At 40.7% G+C, this 18,123-nt stretch overlaps 2 protein-coding genes across 3 annotated transcripts; one reads left to right on the forward strand and one right to left on the reverse strand.

The window, feature by feature from the left end:
- The first annotated feature begins 1,745 nt into the window (after window positions 1-1,745).
- LOC117954723 (insulin-like growth factor-binding protein 1) lies at window positions 1,746-3,476 on the forward strand. Its single transcript, XM_034888681.1, has 4 exons — window positions 1,746-2,169; window positions 2,342-2,478; window positions 2,677-2,805; window positions 2,924-3,476. The coding sequence occupies exons 1-4, from the start codon at window positions 1,824-1,826 to the stop codon at window positions 3,047-3,049; spliced, it is 738 nt and encodes a 245-aa protein (XP_034744572.1). The 5' UTR covers window positions 1,746-1,823; the 3' UTR covers window positions 3,050-3,476.
- Window positions 3,477-4,603: 1,127 nt separating this feature from the next.
- On the reverse strand, window positions 4,604-9,093 carry LOC117954819 (insulin-like growth factor-binding protein 3). 2 transcript variants are annotated; one of them, XM_034888831.1, is made up of 4 exons: window positions 8,473-9,093; window positions 7,502-7,752; window positions 6,611-6,730; window positions 4,604-4,923 (listed from the first exon to the last, which is right to left on the reverse strand). In XM_034888831.1, exons 1-4 carry the CDS (start codon window positions 8,861-8,863, stop codon window positions 4,798-4,800), a joined length of 888 nt encoding a protein of 295 aa, XP_034744722.1. In that variant the 5' UTR covers window positions 8,864-9,093; the 3' UTR covers window positions 4,604-4,797. The 2 variants fall into 2 exon arrangements, with proteins under 2 accessions (XP_034744722.1, XP_034744720.1); XM_034888829.1 differs by having other exon boundaries at window positions 7,502-7,755; window positions 8,473-9,089.
- Between the last annotated feature and the right edge of the window lie 9,030 nt (window positions 9,094-18,123).

Here is an 18,123-nt window from a genome sequence, read left to right on the forward strand (position 1 = left end):
AGGAAAATGAAAAAGGGTGCATCTTTGGTTGTAAGTGTTAATTTTAAGTAAATAATTTTAACCATTAAAAACATAGATAAGTGTAATACATTTTTTTCATCATGTCATCAAATATTTCCAAGGAGGAGCCATTTCCTGATTGGCTGGTGAACCTGATGGTCAACATTGAAGAGGCAACAACTCACCAACTGGTGGTTGAGTAACTCTGTCCACTGGCCTCACAAGGAGAATGGGAAACATGTAGGTCACATCAACCAGTGACCTCACATTTGTCATGGCTGGAATGCCATGTTAAGACCTGGCACTGCAACAGTTAAAAGTCAGTGTGCCAGTCAGTTTCTTTTGTCATAAGTAAATAAAGTAACTAAAGTAGAGTAACAACTCATACTAATAAGTCTTGACCTTATAATGAGAATTGTATTGTTGTAAATATTTATTTATTTTTTGAAGTTTTTTTTTTGTTGCCATGTGTGTCTCCCATTAGACATACTTTGTGAGCATTTACTGAAAAAGTATGATAAAAGCAAAATGAGCTCTGTTGATTTTGTGTAGGTTATTCTGGAAAGTGACTTGTAACTGTCAAATGTAATTGAGTAAAAGATATATTCTCACATGTAGTAAAGTTAAAGTATCACAAAATAGAAGTAGTAAAATTGTACAAAAAACATGAGTTCCTTTAAAATCAACGACTTTCATTTGACTTTATGTACTTTGCCTAAACATTATTTAAATCCAAAACCAATTTTAACTTCAAATGACCATTGAATGTTAACACACATGCTCATTAGTTTGATTTTTGTTGTTGTGCTGAAACACCACCTTCTCACCACCACTAGCATCTAGAAACCTAACGTACGGCGTGAAGGGTTGCAGCTGAATATTAATCTCCGTCTTGTCTACATAAACATGCTGGAGTTTATGGGAATTTGTGCTGTAATAGTCTTACAACAAATAACACAGGTAAATAATCCTACAGTTAAATCACTATTACTGTGCATATGTTACATGTCAGTTATATAAAAATAAATTATGTAACTCTTGAAGTCTTGTAGAGTCAAACACAGCAAAAGTGGTGTTGCTGCGTATCTCACGGAGTAAATAGAGGTATTGCACATCTAAAATACATTGTTATGACGAATACTACACCAAGGAAACAACATGTTGTGATTCCAGCAGAGCAATCCATAATGTTGGGGTTGAGCAATGCTAAAGGGGAATGATGTTTATTTGTCTGCCTGATAAGAGGAACCTTCACCAAAGTGACTGAAGGGACACGTGGGGTTTTAGAGTGAAAACAGTGTCAAAGCACAATCTCACCATTACTTCATCAAAAAAGAGTATCAAGAGTTTTTTATATTCACCCTCATTATCTCATAGTTTACCTCCTTTTTTTGATTATCTAGTATTCATTATTATGGATATTATCCATTACTTCTTTCTTGATTCCTTTCTTTAAACAGCAGTATTCATGGGATTTTGTTTTCATTATATCAAAGGTAAAACACAAAGATCAGTAGTTATGGTTGTACAAAAACAGGGTTGTTTTTTAAGTCCATCTCTTTATGTTCCAAAGTCAATATTGACAACAGACCTTGTGAACCTGGATCTACGCACGTCAAGCAGGGTCATCCACCGTTTAAAGCAACTGTGTCAAAAATATTTTATTTCTGTGGCAAGAGTGTTAATCATTAACGACCTCTGGAGGCCAGATGTCCACATAAATACTGCTGGTTTGGAGGAATTAGTACAAGAAACACAGTCACACTGAGAAGTTTGAAGAGGCAAGTCCAAAAAATAAGAGCATATTTATTTGAAGACTGGAGATGCCTGAAATAAATGAGAAGCTGACTTTTGTGGCAGTAGCGGCTCTGGCTGTCTTGACCGTGGTGAGGTCGTCCCCAGTGGTGGGACCTGAGCCAATCCGCTGTGCCGCCTGTACACAGGAGAAACTGGACGACTGTCCTATCGTCCCAGCAGACTGCAAGCAGGTGCTGAGGGAGCCCGGATGCGGCTGCTGCATGGCCTGTGCGCTGGAGAAAGGATCGTCCTGTGGGGTTCACACAGCCCACTGTGGTGTGGGTCTCCGCTGCACTCCCAGGCCCGGTGAGGCCATGCCGCTCCACGCTCTGACCAGAGGACACGGGGTCTGCACTGAAGACCTGGGCCAAGGTAGTCTCAGAGTTTCATGTTTTTTCTCTTTTTCACATGTGTTAATATTAGCTGCTTTTAAGATGTTAACATCCAAAGCAACAAAAACATTAAAAAAAAAATACTTTTTTTCAAATTTCTCATCAAGAAACAGAATTACTGAAGTCAATCTTATTTTATAAAATCTGAACAGATGGAGCTGATGAAGTCAATGACCACGGCTCCCTTCACTACCTGTTGGGTCTCAACCTTCCCTTGGACCACCAAGACACTGCTGAGGGCCAAGATAGCCTCAAAGTCAATGTCATCCGCAACAACCTGGGGCAAGAGGTGAGGAATTAAACACTAACAGACCTAGATGATTTAAAGTAATTTATCTTACTTCCAGTAGAGGGAGCAATTGATTTTGTGGAGCAGTAGATTTTCAAGCAAGACAATTGGGATCAATGTAATTTTTGAAAAGAATATATAGTGTATCTGTTTACTTGTGGGCGTAATTCTCAATGTTTGTCTTTATTTTATGCACAGGGTCCCTGTCACATTGAGCTGCATGCAGCAATAGATAAGATAGCCAGCTCTCGGCAGACACAAGGAGAGAAGTTCACAACCTTCTACCTGCCCAACTGTGATCGCCATGGCTTCTACAAGCCAAAGCAGGTGAGAACTTTAGGATTTTACGAAAAACTAAATTGACTCCACCTGAGAAAAGACACTCATCCCGAAAGCTAACTGGGTGATTTATTCATGTGGTTTCCTATTTCTTTTTCTCTTTCAGTGTGAGTCATCTCTGGTTGGACCTCCCGCCCGCTGCTGGTGTGTCTCTTCCTGGAATGGGAAGAAGCTCCCTGGATCAAGTGACCTGCTCGGTGACTCAGAGTGTCATCAAGAAGTCACTCACTGAAGGATGGACTTTATCACTCACAAACGCTAACATATAGACACAAGCAAATATGATTTGTGTACATCTACTTGCTCCACCTGATGAACTGAGTTCCTTTCATGAAAACACACTTATTCACACAAAATGTAAAATCCAATTTCAGAGGGATGATGTCCTTATTTTATTTACATAATGTATGTAACAAACCTTATTTATTCTAACTAGCATAAACCATTTGTTATTTTTAGATTTTTTTTATGTTTGCCAATTTCTTTTCTGATTGTAAATAGGCCAACACTGTATACATTTGTGTTTCTGACTAAGTAACTCCATTGCTCAAAACCACATGTCCACGTCTCTGCCATGACCATTTCAGAGTCTTTTGGATCAGTTATTTATCTATATATATTTTTTTTTAATTTATTCAAAACTGGAGCTGTACATGGCACAAAACAACACAGCCGGTCATTCATTCAATGTGTTGACATGTTCTGAATGTATCTCCTTTGCCTTTTCCTCAATGGGTATTGGGGGAAATACTTAAAGTGCCGCAAATATGTGCATGGTGGCCACGCACAAACATATCAGGGCTCATCCAAGCCACCGTTAGGCTTGGGATGGGTTGTTCTGCATGTCTACCTCTACTAGTCTCTACTTGTCCACATGTTTAGCAGAGGATTGCTGAGGGCACTTCTAACCTATTCTAGCATCTATTCAAGTATTTATTATGATTCTCTCGTGTTTCTGCTTTTGTTTGTTGAGAGCTCATGTGCAGTGGACCAGGTTGTTTGTGTATGCTATGCTGGAATGCTGCTATTCTATTTTTGGTTTTGTTGAATCAGTGTATATATTCTTCTACAGTAATTTCGTGGATTTGCATCCAATAAAATGTTATTTCATCATTATGGGGTCATGTTTGAATGTGTTTTTCAACTGCCAAAAAAGTCTGTTTCATACACACTCAAAGTGAGAGAAGGCGTGATGAGGAGAAAAATACCTGGATAATTTTGTACTGCCTTTATTAAGTGAAAATAGAGCTCTGAGGGTTGCATATTACATGCAAACGGCGTCTTTACTGAAATCGAGGAGAAGAAGAGATCAGAGATAACGGATTGTGGCCTTTATCCCAACAATTCAGCTTATGCAAAGTGACAACAGAACATTGACAACCACAGTACAGATTAAAGGAAATACTCTTGAGCTGCACAATCCAGTCTAATTCCCTGAGGAGCAGGAAGCAAATGGATAAAAATTGGAATTCATAGTAAGGCACTGCATGCTTACTCCAAAGGACATATTCATGCATACATACATTTTATGGTTGTTGTGACCACACACGTCTTTATAACAAATCACAAGTATACCAATTATGATTATACATCATACGCATGTACACATGTGCAATGCCACTTAAATGAAAAGTGCACTCATTCAATGTTTGTGACAAATGTCTGTTTTATATAAAAAAATAGGGCTTTTCAAAAGTTGTCCTGGTTAGAGTCATAGACAAAAAGCTTATGAAGAATCCATCCATCGCAGAAAAGTACAGCATTTGCCCACACAGAGGCATTTCCCCCCCCCCAGTACTCTTCCTCTGTTCCTTATGCTCTGCCTCTGAAGAAGGTCCCACAGGCAACAGATAGAGAAAGCAAACATCCACATATCGGCTGAGCCATCTTTTGACCTCTCTCCCAATATCCTCAGTGTCTCCATTTGTTTACAATTCTTCTTGCTCTCACTCCCACCTTCCCTCCATCTTGGTCCTGCTCCTATTGGCTCTCGGAGTTATAGTACTGGGCGTCGCCTCGCTCCTTCCCATGAAAACCTGGCAGAGGATGCCCGTATTTGTCCACAGACCAACAGAAGCCTCGCTTTCTGCCTTTGGATGGACAACACTGAAAGTGAAGGAAGGGACAATGTGAAAGGAGGGAAAAGAAATAGGGGCTGGGGGGTAGAACTCAATGAAGTAGAACAGCAATAGTTAAGAGGCATTAATGGTCAGATTGTGCTGAGTCGACACAGCCTTGGTTATCCAACACGCTTAGGTATTTTGAGCTGCTTTTATGGTCTACCTCCTGTTACACACACATATAGAGAGACCTTTAAGGTAAACAGAAACCTGGTAAAATATTTGCTTAGTCTCGTTTGTGAACAACTTAGAACCAAGATCTATTTTCAGAAGCTGGTGGCCAGTACGAATCATCTGTTGCTGATTATACCCCACAGATCCAAATTATGGGTACTACAAATGACTTACAGAGTCTGTGGAGCTGCCCAAAGGCTGTTATTTTACCGCCAATTTTACTAAAGGTCAACCTCCACTCTAGTAAAACATGCAGACATTCATTTCAAGGGCTAACACGACTGTGCTGCTGCTCCACAAAGCTGATCAGGAAGAAAGACATCCTTATTTAGTTCAATACTTCAGCGGGGTTTGACTGAGAGGCTGATCTGAGTCAAAGTAGGAACGTTGTTATCACATCAACTTTTAGTGATACTAGTATAGGAGGAGGAGATCTTATCTTCACTGTATCTTCACTTATGTGAGGACAAAACAATTCTCATGTGGGGTTTTAAATTGTAACTATAATACAAAAGTATCAAAGATTTTATGATAGGAAAAACTAATACAGAAATCAAAATTGCCTTCACAGTTAACTGTACAAAGCGTGTTTGTTTCCAGCATTACATTTTTCCTGGGTATTTTTTTCCTCTGAAAATACATTCACTGTTTTTAAGAGCTGTATGTTTTTGCTGAAAATTGCGCAAATGTCCAAATTAAACTGACCAACATTAAATGTCTTCCACTCCTTCAGCACCTCAGGGCTCAGCAGCGGTACACTATGACCATTATAAAACAAAGACAATAAGCCTGGCGTTGTGAGGCTGGTTATGAGATGATTGCAGGTCAAGGGGAACACGTCCATTAAGCAGGAGGGACTGCTATGTTATAAGAAAAGCTGCCTCGTGATGCAGTGGCGCGGGAGCCCTAAGTGCCTCCATATGAATGCGTCAGAACCACTCATTTATTACAACCCGATCGTGGGTGAACCATGTGAGCGTGGGGATGGCTGCAGCTCTATTTCTGTGCATGCTTCTCAAAAGTCCAGCAATTATGGGGGGAGCGCAATGGGTGCCGGTGGCCACCTTGACGTCTGTCTCCCTGGGAGGGTTCCTGTTAAACGGCCATCGTCCCAGCCGTCAACCCCAGTGGGGTTTGGCCCCTGTGGTTCCTGTCTCCAGAGCCAGTGGCTCGGGTCTACCTCACTGGTGTGGTGGTGCAATGATGAGGCTCTAATGACTACCAATGAATACAAGAGGACAGCTACAAATCTGTAATTGGGCTGCAGGAGACCTTAAGTTTGAGTCACTAGACCTCAGTATTGAATCTTTCTTATTGCAGCATGTAAAAAGGGAAACGTGGTTTTCCTTTTTACCACCTTTCAAGGTTTAGAACAAATTGACAGGTTGTATCAGGTAGATGTTTATATAATGTGTCACCTCTTATGCAATTGATGCATGAATCTATAGTTTAGCATACAGTCAATATCAAATGATGGTCCTTTGAATGTGCTTTTTTACCTGTTTTTTCTTATAGAAGCCCTTCTTGTCACAGTTTGGTATGCGAAAACCTCTGGGGTTGAGAATATCTGCAATCTTGAGGTTGCTGAGAATGCTCTCAATCTCTCTCCGACAGGGACCCTACAGATGAGGGAACACATAAGTAGTTACTGTACTTTCTCCATTACTCAAACATCTCCAGCTCCAACTTCAAATGCAGCTGATTCCATTAGCACACACTAATATTCCATTTTGACATGAATTCTCTTTTGTTGTTTCTTGAAAATAAAGACGTTAACAAAGCCGGCTCACATTGCAACCCACACTGCTCTGCCATAATACCTGAACAATGGTGGCTGCAATATGAAAGAAGTGACGGATGAGATATTAATTCATCAGACCGACTTGTAGCAGCTTAACAGTTTGCCAAAGCTACTTAGAACTCTTACACTTTACACAACGGATGATGGATAAAGTGATTTCAAAGAGCTCAAAGAGGGAGCCAAAAGCCTTGTCCTCAAGTCCAAGTACTCCAGTCACTAATCAAAACAGCCAGGCAAAGCACATTGCTAGTGTGTGCTCACTTCTCTGGCCAAAGATATCAAAATAGCAGCAGGGCTTCCCAACAGGCACTCACATAAGCCAATCCATCATTTGTTGGCTCCCAGTACACCCGGCACGCGGACGCCTTGTGGCCAAACAACCGCCTGACCCAGGTCAGTCGCAGGGCCATCGTACCCGCTCGCTGCCATGCCATTCTACTGCCCACTAAGCCTGCCAACCATCAGCACCGCTACCAAAAACATTTCATCACCCGTAGAGAGAGAAAAAACACCAAAACATAGAGGAAGAGGAGAAAAACATTCCTCCAGTATGCTGTGAAGACAGAAACAAATTGGTTTTGGTACTTACATACTCAGGCTCCTGTTTTGTCTCCAGAGAGAAGTTTTGTTGGTCTGTGATAAGTGGTCCTGGAAGCTCCTCCATTTTAAAGCTCTGGGTTTTCTTCTGCTGCTCCCGTCCAAGGACCTCCGACTTGGCAGAGGGGAAAAAGGGGTGAAGAGGAGGTCTCACGGGTCCCAACATGGGTCTGTAGGTGCTGGAAAAGGTCCGATGGCCTGAGCCGGTGGAATTCCGCTCCTCGTCCTGAGGCTCAATATTCTCTGCTGAAGTTTGAGAACAACACGTTTTTTATTCACAAGATGAGACATATTGATTGTTTTTCAGCAAGCTGGAGGCCAACTTGAGGGTCATGAAGAATCCAAGATTCAGAAGCATTCCCTGAGATGATATACATCTTTCAATTTTAGAAAGAAATGAACAGAAATATGCTAAATGACTTCCACCCCTCAATTCCAGATGTGTTTCTTCCATAGACTGTAAAAATAAGGTTTTACACTACCCCTTGAAACCCTGAAGTCCCCTTCCTTTACAAACTCTAGCCTGAAAGTCAACATTTTCTGAGCTGCACTCTCTTTGCAATCTCTTTTGTACCATCAAATTCTCACTAAGGCTCAACATTTCAATTTACTATGGTCCAGCTAGTCTCATCCTCCACCTTCTCTTTGCATAGATGAAGAGAATAACACATTGTGGCTTTAAGATGGATTTCTACTCTCATTGAATTGAGAGCTGATTACCACTTGTGAATGGACCAAAATGGACATAAGAAATTATCCAACCACTCAATTATTCAATGACAAATAGCACATAATAACAATAATAATGATAATAATAACAGTTAACTTGTACAGTTATTTCTCATTAATATACATATACAACGATTTTTAAGACGTTTTCATACATTAATATATAAAGTAGGCCTATGTTGCATGATGTCGTACAAAGGACGCATATGGAAAAGTTACAAGCACAAGAATTACCTGGCAGTTCATTGACTGGAGGTGTTGGTCTGGCGTTAAATCGTTTGTTTGTAGCGTTTGCACAAATACCCCGTCCCTCCAGCAGAGCCTGCAGAGGTTTCGTCTCACCGGGCTGATGCTGACAACTCAGTCCGGAGCCACATCTCCCGGTGTACACGCCGCACGGCTGGCCGAAGCTCAGAGCGCAAGTCATGCAGCAGCCGCAGCCCGGTTCGCGGACTTTCTCAGCGCAGTCCTTGGGTAAAGGTTTGCACAAAAGCCGCGCTCCAGCTTCACATGGCTCGCATCTGATAACCGGTCCGACCGCACCTGACCTCCGGGTGAACGATGCCAGAACAAAAGTCATGCAAAGTGCGCGAAAACGGGAATCCATTGTGGCGTCTGTGAGCATAGAGTGTCCAAGTGAGGAAGCGCACTGTCCTACTGTGTTGACTTTTTACTGGGCAGCTTGTCTCTCATTCACATAAAGCCAGTACCACCGGACCAAACATCTCAATATATAGACCCCAGTGACTGTAGTCACACCCCTGAATAGCTTGTGGTCTACTGATGAATTGCCTCGACTCCGTTATTCTTTTCTCTAAAACCATCAGAGCAAATGCAGACCAGTAGAATAACATTCATGGTATGTTGTGTTTATGTTCATTAAAAAAAAAAAAACTAGCGAGCCTTTCACCACATTCCAATACATAATTCCGTTGTCAGGTTATTATTAGACACACAGTCAAGGAAATACACATTACCCAAATAAATACACAACAGTGTTTTTTTTAATTGTAACAACTCTCAGTGTAACAGCCCACTTGCAGATTCATTCGTAGGGGGTGCCTATATTGTGTGTGTGTGTGAGTGTGTGTGTGTGTGTGTGTGTGTGTGTGTGTGTGTGTGTGTGTGTGTGTCTCAAGCATCAGCTGCTTTCTAAAAGCGTGCAGCTTTTTGTGGTTTTTGCTCGGCTGCGTGTTTAATGTACAAGTGTTCACATAAGTATGTGTTTGCATCCGTGTGTGTGTGTGTGTGTGTCCACTGAGGCGGCTGCTGCACATGACCCTGCATTACGGTCATTACTTAAAGCTTTGACACAGTACAACAGATGACATAATAAAGAATGTACACAAGTCTTACCAAGTACATTTACTTAAGCGCAGTTTTCAGGTATTTGCCTTCTCTATCTTCCACTTTTTTCTTCTATTTCACTACACTTTCAGAGACAAATATTGTACATTTAGTAGTTACCCTGCAGAATAATAGGCCTACTTTACAAAACAAATGGTTATCAATAATAGTGTAACAATTTAACACTGTTGTTATACACTTCTTGTTATTCCTGTACACAGATATGTGTGAGTAAGGTATATCTGTTAATTAACCTCCAATCTTGGCTTTGCAGAACTGTAGCCTCAAAACGTTGCAAATAATAGTTCTTGCAATGCAAGACTACATTCATCTGTTATCTTGCAGTGTTAAATGGGACAAAGATTATATATTAAATGATAAGACTTAATAACAAACAGGTTTTATGTGGGCCAAATGGAAGTCAAATTGCCAGAATATCAGTCCACACAATCAGTTCTGTGAAGAATATCCAGCAGCTGAAAGTAACTCAAGGTGACCTGCCTATAAGGTATTCAGTGCTTATGATCCGTGTAAAAGGCACCTCATGTTCCTGTTCCTCACACAGGCAGTAAAGCAGCGGTCTCTGAACTTGTTGTTAGGACGCATGACATAGTCTAGTCTAGTCTGGGTCTAGTCTAGTCATTTGTCAGTGCTACAAAGCAGATCTTAAAATAAGGAAACATACCACAAGTGAGAAAATTCCTGAGTAATTACATCTGGGTTTTAAGGTCCACTATTAATTGGTTACAGATGAGAGAGGGAAGACACCAGCAAAACTCTTCAAAATACCTCATAAGAATAACTACAGGAGAGGAGAGGTGTACAGTTCCTCTTTGCTTTTAAACGTTCTTGGACACCAATGTCAAATCAGTTGCCAACAAGCCCTGGCGTACTGCTGCCTTTTAACAGACAGGTCTACAGGAGAGCAGTGCTCTGTGGAATGCCAAACATTTGTTTCTATAGCTGAAAAAAGACAGTTTATTTTGCTCCCTCTCCTCCACTCAGAGCTCGTTGGACCCTTCCAGCCACCTGTGCATATTCAGCATAGCAGAGGAGAGCGTCAGGCACATGGAGTAGTGTACTGGAGGAATGTCGTCGCAGAGCAGCCACTCAAAAAATAATGAGTGTGAAGAATTTTCTATTGCACACACACAGGATATTACTGTACATGTGTTTAACATAACCTTCTCTCAAAGCCCACTCTGGTCCATCGCAACTCCTTGACAAATCCTAATCCGGAGTAATTTTCCACTGTTTTAAGATTTGGATAAATCCCACGCAAGTGGTCTTGCATTGCCTCCAGTAGTTGTGCTGTAACTTACTGTATCTTATTACACTGAAGCCTTTGGTCAAATGTATACTGAATGCCTGCTTCTGGATGTCACACGTATTCTCAGTTTCATCTTAAATCCTGTCAAAGCCATAGGTTGCTGCTCTGCGTCACTGTGAGCAATCATTCAGTATATTTATGTATCACTGTATTTATTATTATAAAACTGCAGCTTCGATTATTAAGGGATCAGTCCACCTAAAGTATAAAAAAAAAAGGTTTTGAGAAGCTACATTTTCTAGCAGTGCAGATAATTTGGGCATTTACACGTATATATCTTAAAAATAAAACCCCAACATGCCAGCTGGGATCTGATTTAGAAAATCTTTTTGTTGTGTTGGGGGAAATGATCCTTTAACCAAATATATGGTAATCTGATGTTCCTTTGACAAGAAAAAATATACAGTAGTTTACATTACTGACACATTAGCAGAATGCCTTATTATCATTCCTTTTATGTATATTAATGTTTATGTATTTACTGTAGTGATGGGGAACGGCACAATAATCTGCAGCAAGGGCCAAAGCTCACAGATTCATCAGCTGGTGGTCTGCAGAACATGTCCGGGTGGACCCCAGAGAATGATAAAGGATGTGTGTGTGTGTGTGTGTGTGCGCGCGCGCGCGCGCCCATCATTCTCAAACATTAGCCAACTCTTTTCCAAAACTTACCTGGTATTTGGGATGGCAGTGGGGGTCCAGAGTGTCTGTGAAAGCAGAGAGAGAGTGTGTGGGTGCTGTGTGTGTTGGAGGAAGAGGAAGAGGTGGGACTGTTTAGGAATGAGGCTGCCACATGTCAAGTCTGGTATGGTTACTGTTATTCTTATTTTTTTTTTCCCTCCATAGTCTTATGACCGTCTCTCGTATAATTTCCCCGTCTACGAGCTTTTCGAGTAGGCTCTAATCATTGGATGCAAAGGTCTCCATTATAATTAATATGATCATCTTTCCCCTTTGATTCTGCTCTGCGTACATACAGAACTTCGACCATTATTTGATTATTAGATGTGGTTTGAATGGTGGACAAAATAAAGAGCCAAAAGGGGCAAAGGCCACCTTTCATCTAATTCCAGGGTCGGTTAATTATTTTTTTTTGGAGTGGTCTGTTCGTGGAGCTGTCACGGTCCCCATTTCTGGAGGCTTGGCCCCTGAGGCAATCCAAGGCTGTAATTAGGCCTGAGCGGAGTGGAGGACGGAGAGAGAGGAGCTCTCAGCACTCAGCCTGACAGATTGCAGAGCGCTCGGAAGTAGGCTGAGAGTGGCGCCGCTCACTTTGGGCTCCGAATCCCCCCTGGACAGCATCACTTCCTATCTCTATATTTCTATGACTTGTATAGACACATTAGGACTTTGAACATGTATTTATACATGTATGTACATTTCTTCACATGTGCAAAACATATTGCTTTCTTTTTCACTCCGTCACTCTGTGCATGTAGTAAGTGTATTCAGAAAGCAGGGTTTAAATGGAAACTACTGTACTGCCAATAAGGCTGTTTCTGATTGAGCTTGTAATTTTTAATTCATGCTGCATTTATTTGTTTTCTTTGAGTGTTTGTTCATCTTTAACCATCGTGTCACAAGACTTTTACACAACTGAAACGGACAGCTACATGTAATTTATTTTGGCACAATTACATATCATTTTCTAACTGACACCAACAAACCATTACTCATACTACTATTTATCGTTTATCGTTTATCGTAAAAAAAATATATATTCAGTGGAGGGGGGAATATCCCTTGCAGATGCAAGCCCTACAATGCTCCATTTAGTTTTTAAGTGAGGGTGGTCTGTGGTTGCAAAATGTGGTTTGAAGCTGAAATGAAGAGAAAAGATAGAGACTTATCACAGTCACTGTAAAATGTTCTCTGACAGGTCCACCCAGCTGTATATGCACAAGTATGTTGATTTGAGCCATATTTTACATGATTCCTTTGCATTTTTCTTTTGTTGTTCAACATCTTTTGTGCAATTCATTATACGTGTAGTTTATTTTATGGTGTGGCTTATTTTGTTAGTCTATGTTATAGTAGTCTCGCTTTGCCAGGCTGGCATCCACACGCTGCTGAGCGGAAAAGGGTCTGGCGAGTCCACACTGCATTTAGATATGTGAGAAAAACATGATCTGGTTTATTTCTTTAAACCAATCCCAATCGTCATGGGCGCCACTAAACTCCGCAAGGAGCCGCTGTGAAATAGTTGTGCGAGAGAAGACTCAGATTGGACGGTCTAGTTAGCGTTCTCAATTTACCATGGAGAGATCTGAGGAGCAGTCAACCATAGTCCTCATAAATCCACCAGAGTTTAAAATTCCAACACAAAGGAAGCGGAAGGAAGTGGACATCGGCAAAAAGACATGCATCAAATACATGCATCCGGTGGAATTTCCTGCAACATTTGAGAAATCCTGCAATTTAGTCATGGATATAGACAAATTTTATAGTGAATTAGCCAATGGAGAGGAAACATTTAGGTAAATGAGGGGTACAAGTTGCCCAACAAGAAATTATTCACAAGTTACAATAACTGGCGAGGAGTACTTGGGGCTACTTCTGCTTTTGCCAGGGAGTATACGTGGAAGATTGTAGAATAGCTCAGCTAACGTGATGTACCTATTTGCATTTAGGAGGCAAATAAACATAGAAAAAGCATTATGAATTGGTGTGAGGCTGACCTTTAGTATATTGTCATAAAAAACAATAAACCAGCAAGCTGTATGTGCAAGACACACCGCCCACCAACCTTTATATGTAATGGAAAGTTGACAAAAACCTACTGCAAAGCTTTTATATCTTGAATTAAAAAATATTGCATCAATATCCCCTTTTACATAAATAACGTTAAGTTATACATGCAGAACACAACATCTAGTAGTATTATGTTAAAATTAATACAGTTGGAGCATGATCAAAAGTGACATTGATGAAGGTGTACAGAGCTCAAATTCACATGAGAAAGGCATCACTTAACCCTTCTGCTTGGTTCATTCCAGGTCAGCAACCACGACTATGGGCTATTGAGACCTTTCACAGCCGTAGTCAGTAGACTGGAAGTCCTGTAGCACCCATGAGCACCTACAACCCTCAAGTTACATCACAAACTGTTTTGGTTTGTAAGGGACAGAAATGTGCAGTTTTGACACTGCGTACAATTCGAAATGATTCTGACTCAAGACCTCAAAAATGTTAATATTGCATAACTCAATAAAAATTGATTATCCAGTGATGGTGTAGGGCATCGTTTTGACCTGACTTGACCGGACGTGGCCTGATATTGAAGCCCAAATTTAATCTCGCAATGTATTTTGAGGTTTCTGCATCTGCTGAAAACAAAATCTAGGGGCCTCAGATTGTGCAGCCATGCCTGAATGCACATTCTATTTTTGCTCCACAACCTTTATTACGCCTCAGAGGGCTGAGATGAGCCCCAACCCTCTAATTAAGTGGCCATAAAAATCCTTCAGAGCTGGGGTGCTCGAGAAATGAGAATGAGCTCTGTCAGCCTGATAAACCAGACCATTTACCTCCACATTTTCTGAAACGTGAAATTTGATTGGCTTCGGTCTACTAGAAGTGACTGTTGTAAATCTGTAAAGTTGATTGGAAAGCTGTTAGTTGTTGAGAGAGGCATACTGTATGTGACAGGCTTAATCAGTGTCAGTTGTGGGTCCTTGCTCAGGTCAGGAATGTCAACACAATAGCAGTGATTATATTAGGCTACTGAGGCTCATCAGTGGTCGCCATGTAGGTTAATGGTTAGAAGAAAAAAAAAGCCAGAATCTGTTGTTGGGCATCTTCATGTCTGTTTTTCTTTTAACATTCTCCTATATCATTAATCAGCTTGGTAAACGTAAATATGAAGACGTATCAAGTTTGATGGGGAATTTTTGCAGTATCAAGTTAGGCCTACATAGGTCTCACATGCTAAAACACACTGTCATTAGGAAATATTGTCTCCTGGCAGGGTTTCTCTGTGGTCTGATAATGTTACTTTGTTTTCTGGACTTTCCCCAGCTTCTTTTATTTTGAGGCCACTCCACACTAAATAACAGAGGAAGACCGGGCTCTGGGCTTTCTGCAGTCGCCACACCTGGGCCTTCGCTTCCTTCCTGCCCTCCCCGGGAATTCTTCACTTTCACCACCTGCAGAAGGACAGTAGTGAGCAGGGGGAGGAGGGAGGGTCTACCCCATTACATCTTTCCTCCCTCTTTGGCTAGGCTATGAAATTGTATTCCATCTCAGCACCATTAGAACAACCTGCCCAGGCTTGTGTGGAGGTAAAATCCTCTTTTAGTGCACTTCATAAATGAGATAGTGGACACGTGTGTGCACAGAGAAAGAAAGACAACTGAAAATTGGCACTTGTGTGTCAGCCATAATAAAAGATGTGATTGTGATACACTTAGGTTCGTCCCTATTGCTGTTTAACCGTTAAGCTACAGCTGAGTAAGTTCAATTTGACAGGGGAAATAAGCCACGTCACTAAACCAGTCCACTTGATGGCACATGGGTTCAAAAGCGTTGTGTTGATAGCATCCTCTGCTGGCTGCCAATAGGACTGAAGGTATTCATTTCTCTACCGTAACACTTACTGTTTTTACAGCAGAGTTTCCTCATTACTGGCACCTGGGCAGTACTGTCATTTTCTGTTTTCTCTTCAATATTGTGAGAATCTGAGTTGCAAACTCTTTAGCACTTAAAAAAGGGGATAAGAACATTTCAGTGATCGCAATACGCATATGAAACCATTTGAAGCTTTTAAAGATTATAATACAACGAGAAAACATTCTGTTTTGATAAACAAATGTTTTATTGCATATGTATTATTGAATTATAGTTATTGATGCATCGTGTTCATCGCTTTCATTTTGCAGCTGCTAGCCTAAATGTGGTGCTAATTTCAATTATTTTATGTATTACTTTACATAATGCTGGGTGGCTTGTGGATTTCCCCCTTGGGGGCAAATATAGCCTATCAATATTTGTTTACTGATTATATTTTGTATTGTTTATCTGAATCTGTAGTATAGTTTAGCATATAGCGCTGACGGATGAATTTAGTGGAGTGAAAAGTATAATATTTGCCTCTGAGATGTAGTAATGTAGAAGTACAAAGAAGCAGAAAAAAGAAATATTTAAGTAAGTACCTAAAATTTGTACTTCAGTACAGTACTTTAGTAATACTTGGTTACTTTTCAACATCGGCAACTTAGTTGAGAAACGCCCGGAAGTTAGCTAATGCTAGATAGTTTAGCTAACATTAGGAATGTGGCTTTAGTTTAAACAGTCTGCAACACCGTTTACGTGTCGTTGTTCCGTTAGGCAGCGGCTACTGTGCCGTAACCTTCCTCCACGGCGCTGCTGAGGCAGGTCTGGCCAGTCCACACAGCCTTCTGAGATGGGAGAAAATATGCTGTAGGTTATTGGCATTTCTTTAAACCAATTACAATCATCTTGGGAGGTGCCAAGCGCCAGGGGTCCTCTGCAAAATAACCTCAGGGAGAATCTTGTTTTGGTGTAACGTGTACGTTCAAATGTCGTGCAACTGAAAACTCAGATTGGACAGATAGTCTAGCTAGCTGTCTGGATTTACCCTGCAGAGATCTGAGGAGCAGTTCACCATAGTCCTCAGAAATTAATCAGAGTTTAAAATTTCAACACGAAAGACAACAAGAACGAAAGATGGAGGTAACGGACATCCAACCGAAAAAAGTGAAATCCAGAATTCAGAATTTCCGTTTGCAACAGAGCAATCCTGGAAGTGGAACGTTGTGGATATAGATTAAACTGTGCCGTTACATCATTTGCTCAGGCTGCGGGTAATCAAACTTGACTCAGCAAACTCTTGCGTGTCATGGACAATTGTTCTATACACGAATGCAAATGCCACACAGTAGCCTCCACACATGACAAGTGTACCAATGCACATTAAAGTAATTGTCTCGAAGATTTTTATTTACATAATGTTTGTTAAGTCCATCTGAGGTAAGACAACAGTGATTGAGCCCACTGATGAAAAACCTTGTATTTGGAGCTTTAGGAACTGGGTGTCAGTGGCGCCATTCCTCGGAAAAATCCAAAGCAAGATCCAAAAACACACCTGCAATGACCGCGTTTCGCCATAGATGCCGCCAAAGAGACCAAAACTGAAAACGTTGAGATTGTAACTTTTTCGTAACGTCATTATCGCTACAAAAATAAAAGCTTACCTTAAGTTTTGATGTCATGACATATTTGTCAAGAAGTCATTCTCTCCTCACTCCCTTAGCACTTGAGATGAGACAAGGCCATGAGCATGCGGTCTTTGTTTCAGCAGTGTGCGTAACCCAGTTAATAGCTGCATACCGGCGGGTCAGTCATTAACATTACCAATGCATGGGGTGCAGCCAAACATTATTTAAACCCACAGAACTTAACTTTAAATCCTTGTGGAGATCCACACTTTTACTGACTTACCAAATATGATCCTGAATTTCAAGGAAATGTAAGCTAACAACCATTCGTTTGTTTCCTGGAAACGACTACCTGGCAACTGTTCCTGGCTATGTCGAATTTTTCCTTTAAGGGTGTAACACATCACCAAGATTAAATCCATGTTTCATTTTATTTATTTACAGAACACATCAAACAATGCAATAATAATATACAAATAAACTGTTCACATGTAGCATGTTATACACAGAGGCACAGTATTGTATGAGCTAAGCATGAGGTACAGATAATAGATAACCAGATAACATGTGAGCATAAAAAAACAACAGAAATGTATTGTGGCCGTATGTTCCTCTCTGGATAATATGGCTGCCCAACACAAACAAGTTGAAAGGATTAAAGTTGCATGGTCATTGTCTTATATATGACTAATAAAGTATATGTCAAATACTAAATGTATTTGTGCAATTCCAACACTGAGATCTTTTCTTTCTTTTAAGAACTTTTAAAACACTACACAACTGCAGCATTTGTTTGCTCAGTATACTGTAGCAGTCTGTCTTTTTTTATTCAAATGAAATGTACATAATCAAGGTTACTGCCCAATATATTTTTGATACTGAAATACTGCAGTGCTTTAGTGTTAGTGGCCATGCCCCCCCCAAAAGAGGGCAAAATAAAGTAAATATTCAGCAGCTGTGATTGAAACCCCACTTATACCATCTTCTTTGCAAAGCACTGATGTGTTTTTAACCAACTCATGTCAAATCAAT

This window comes from Etheostoma cragini, chromosome 12 (genome assembly GCF_013103735.1).
Source record: "Etheostoma cragini isolate CJK2018 chromosome 12, CSU_Ecrag_1.0, whole genome shotgun sequence".
NCBI lineage: Eukaryota > Metazoa > Chordata > Actinopteri > Perciformes > Percidae > Etheostoma > Etheostoma cragini.

Excerpts from the sequence above, each read along its gene's own strand:
- LOC117954723 (XM_034888681.1), top strand. The coding sequence starts at position 1,824 with ATGCCTGAAATAAATGAGAAGCTGACTTTTGTGGCAGTAGCGGCTCTG. Across the intron at positions 2,170-2,341 it reads CACTGAAGACCTGGGCCAAG|ATGGAGCTGATGAAGTCAAT; the intron begins GTAGTCTCAGAG and ends AAATCTGAACAG. Across the intron at positions 2,479-2,676 it reads GCAACAACCTGGGGCAAGAG|GGTCCCTGTCACATTGAGCT; the intron begins GTGAGGAATTAA and ends TTTTATGCACAG.
- LOC117954819 (XM_034888829.1), bottom strand. The coding sequence starts at position 8,863 with ATGCTCACAGACGCCACAATGGATTCCCGTTTTCGCGCACTTTGCATG. Across the intron at positions 7,756-8,472 it reads TCCAGTCAATGAACTGCCAG|CAGAGAATATTGAGCCTCAG; the intron begins GTAATTCTTGTG and ends CTCAAACTTCAG. Across the intron at positions 6,731-7,501 it reads CAAAACAGGAGCCTGAGTAT|GGTCCCTGTCGGAGAGAGAT; the intron begins GTAAGTACCAAA and ends CCTCATCTGTAG.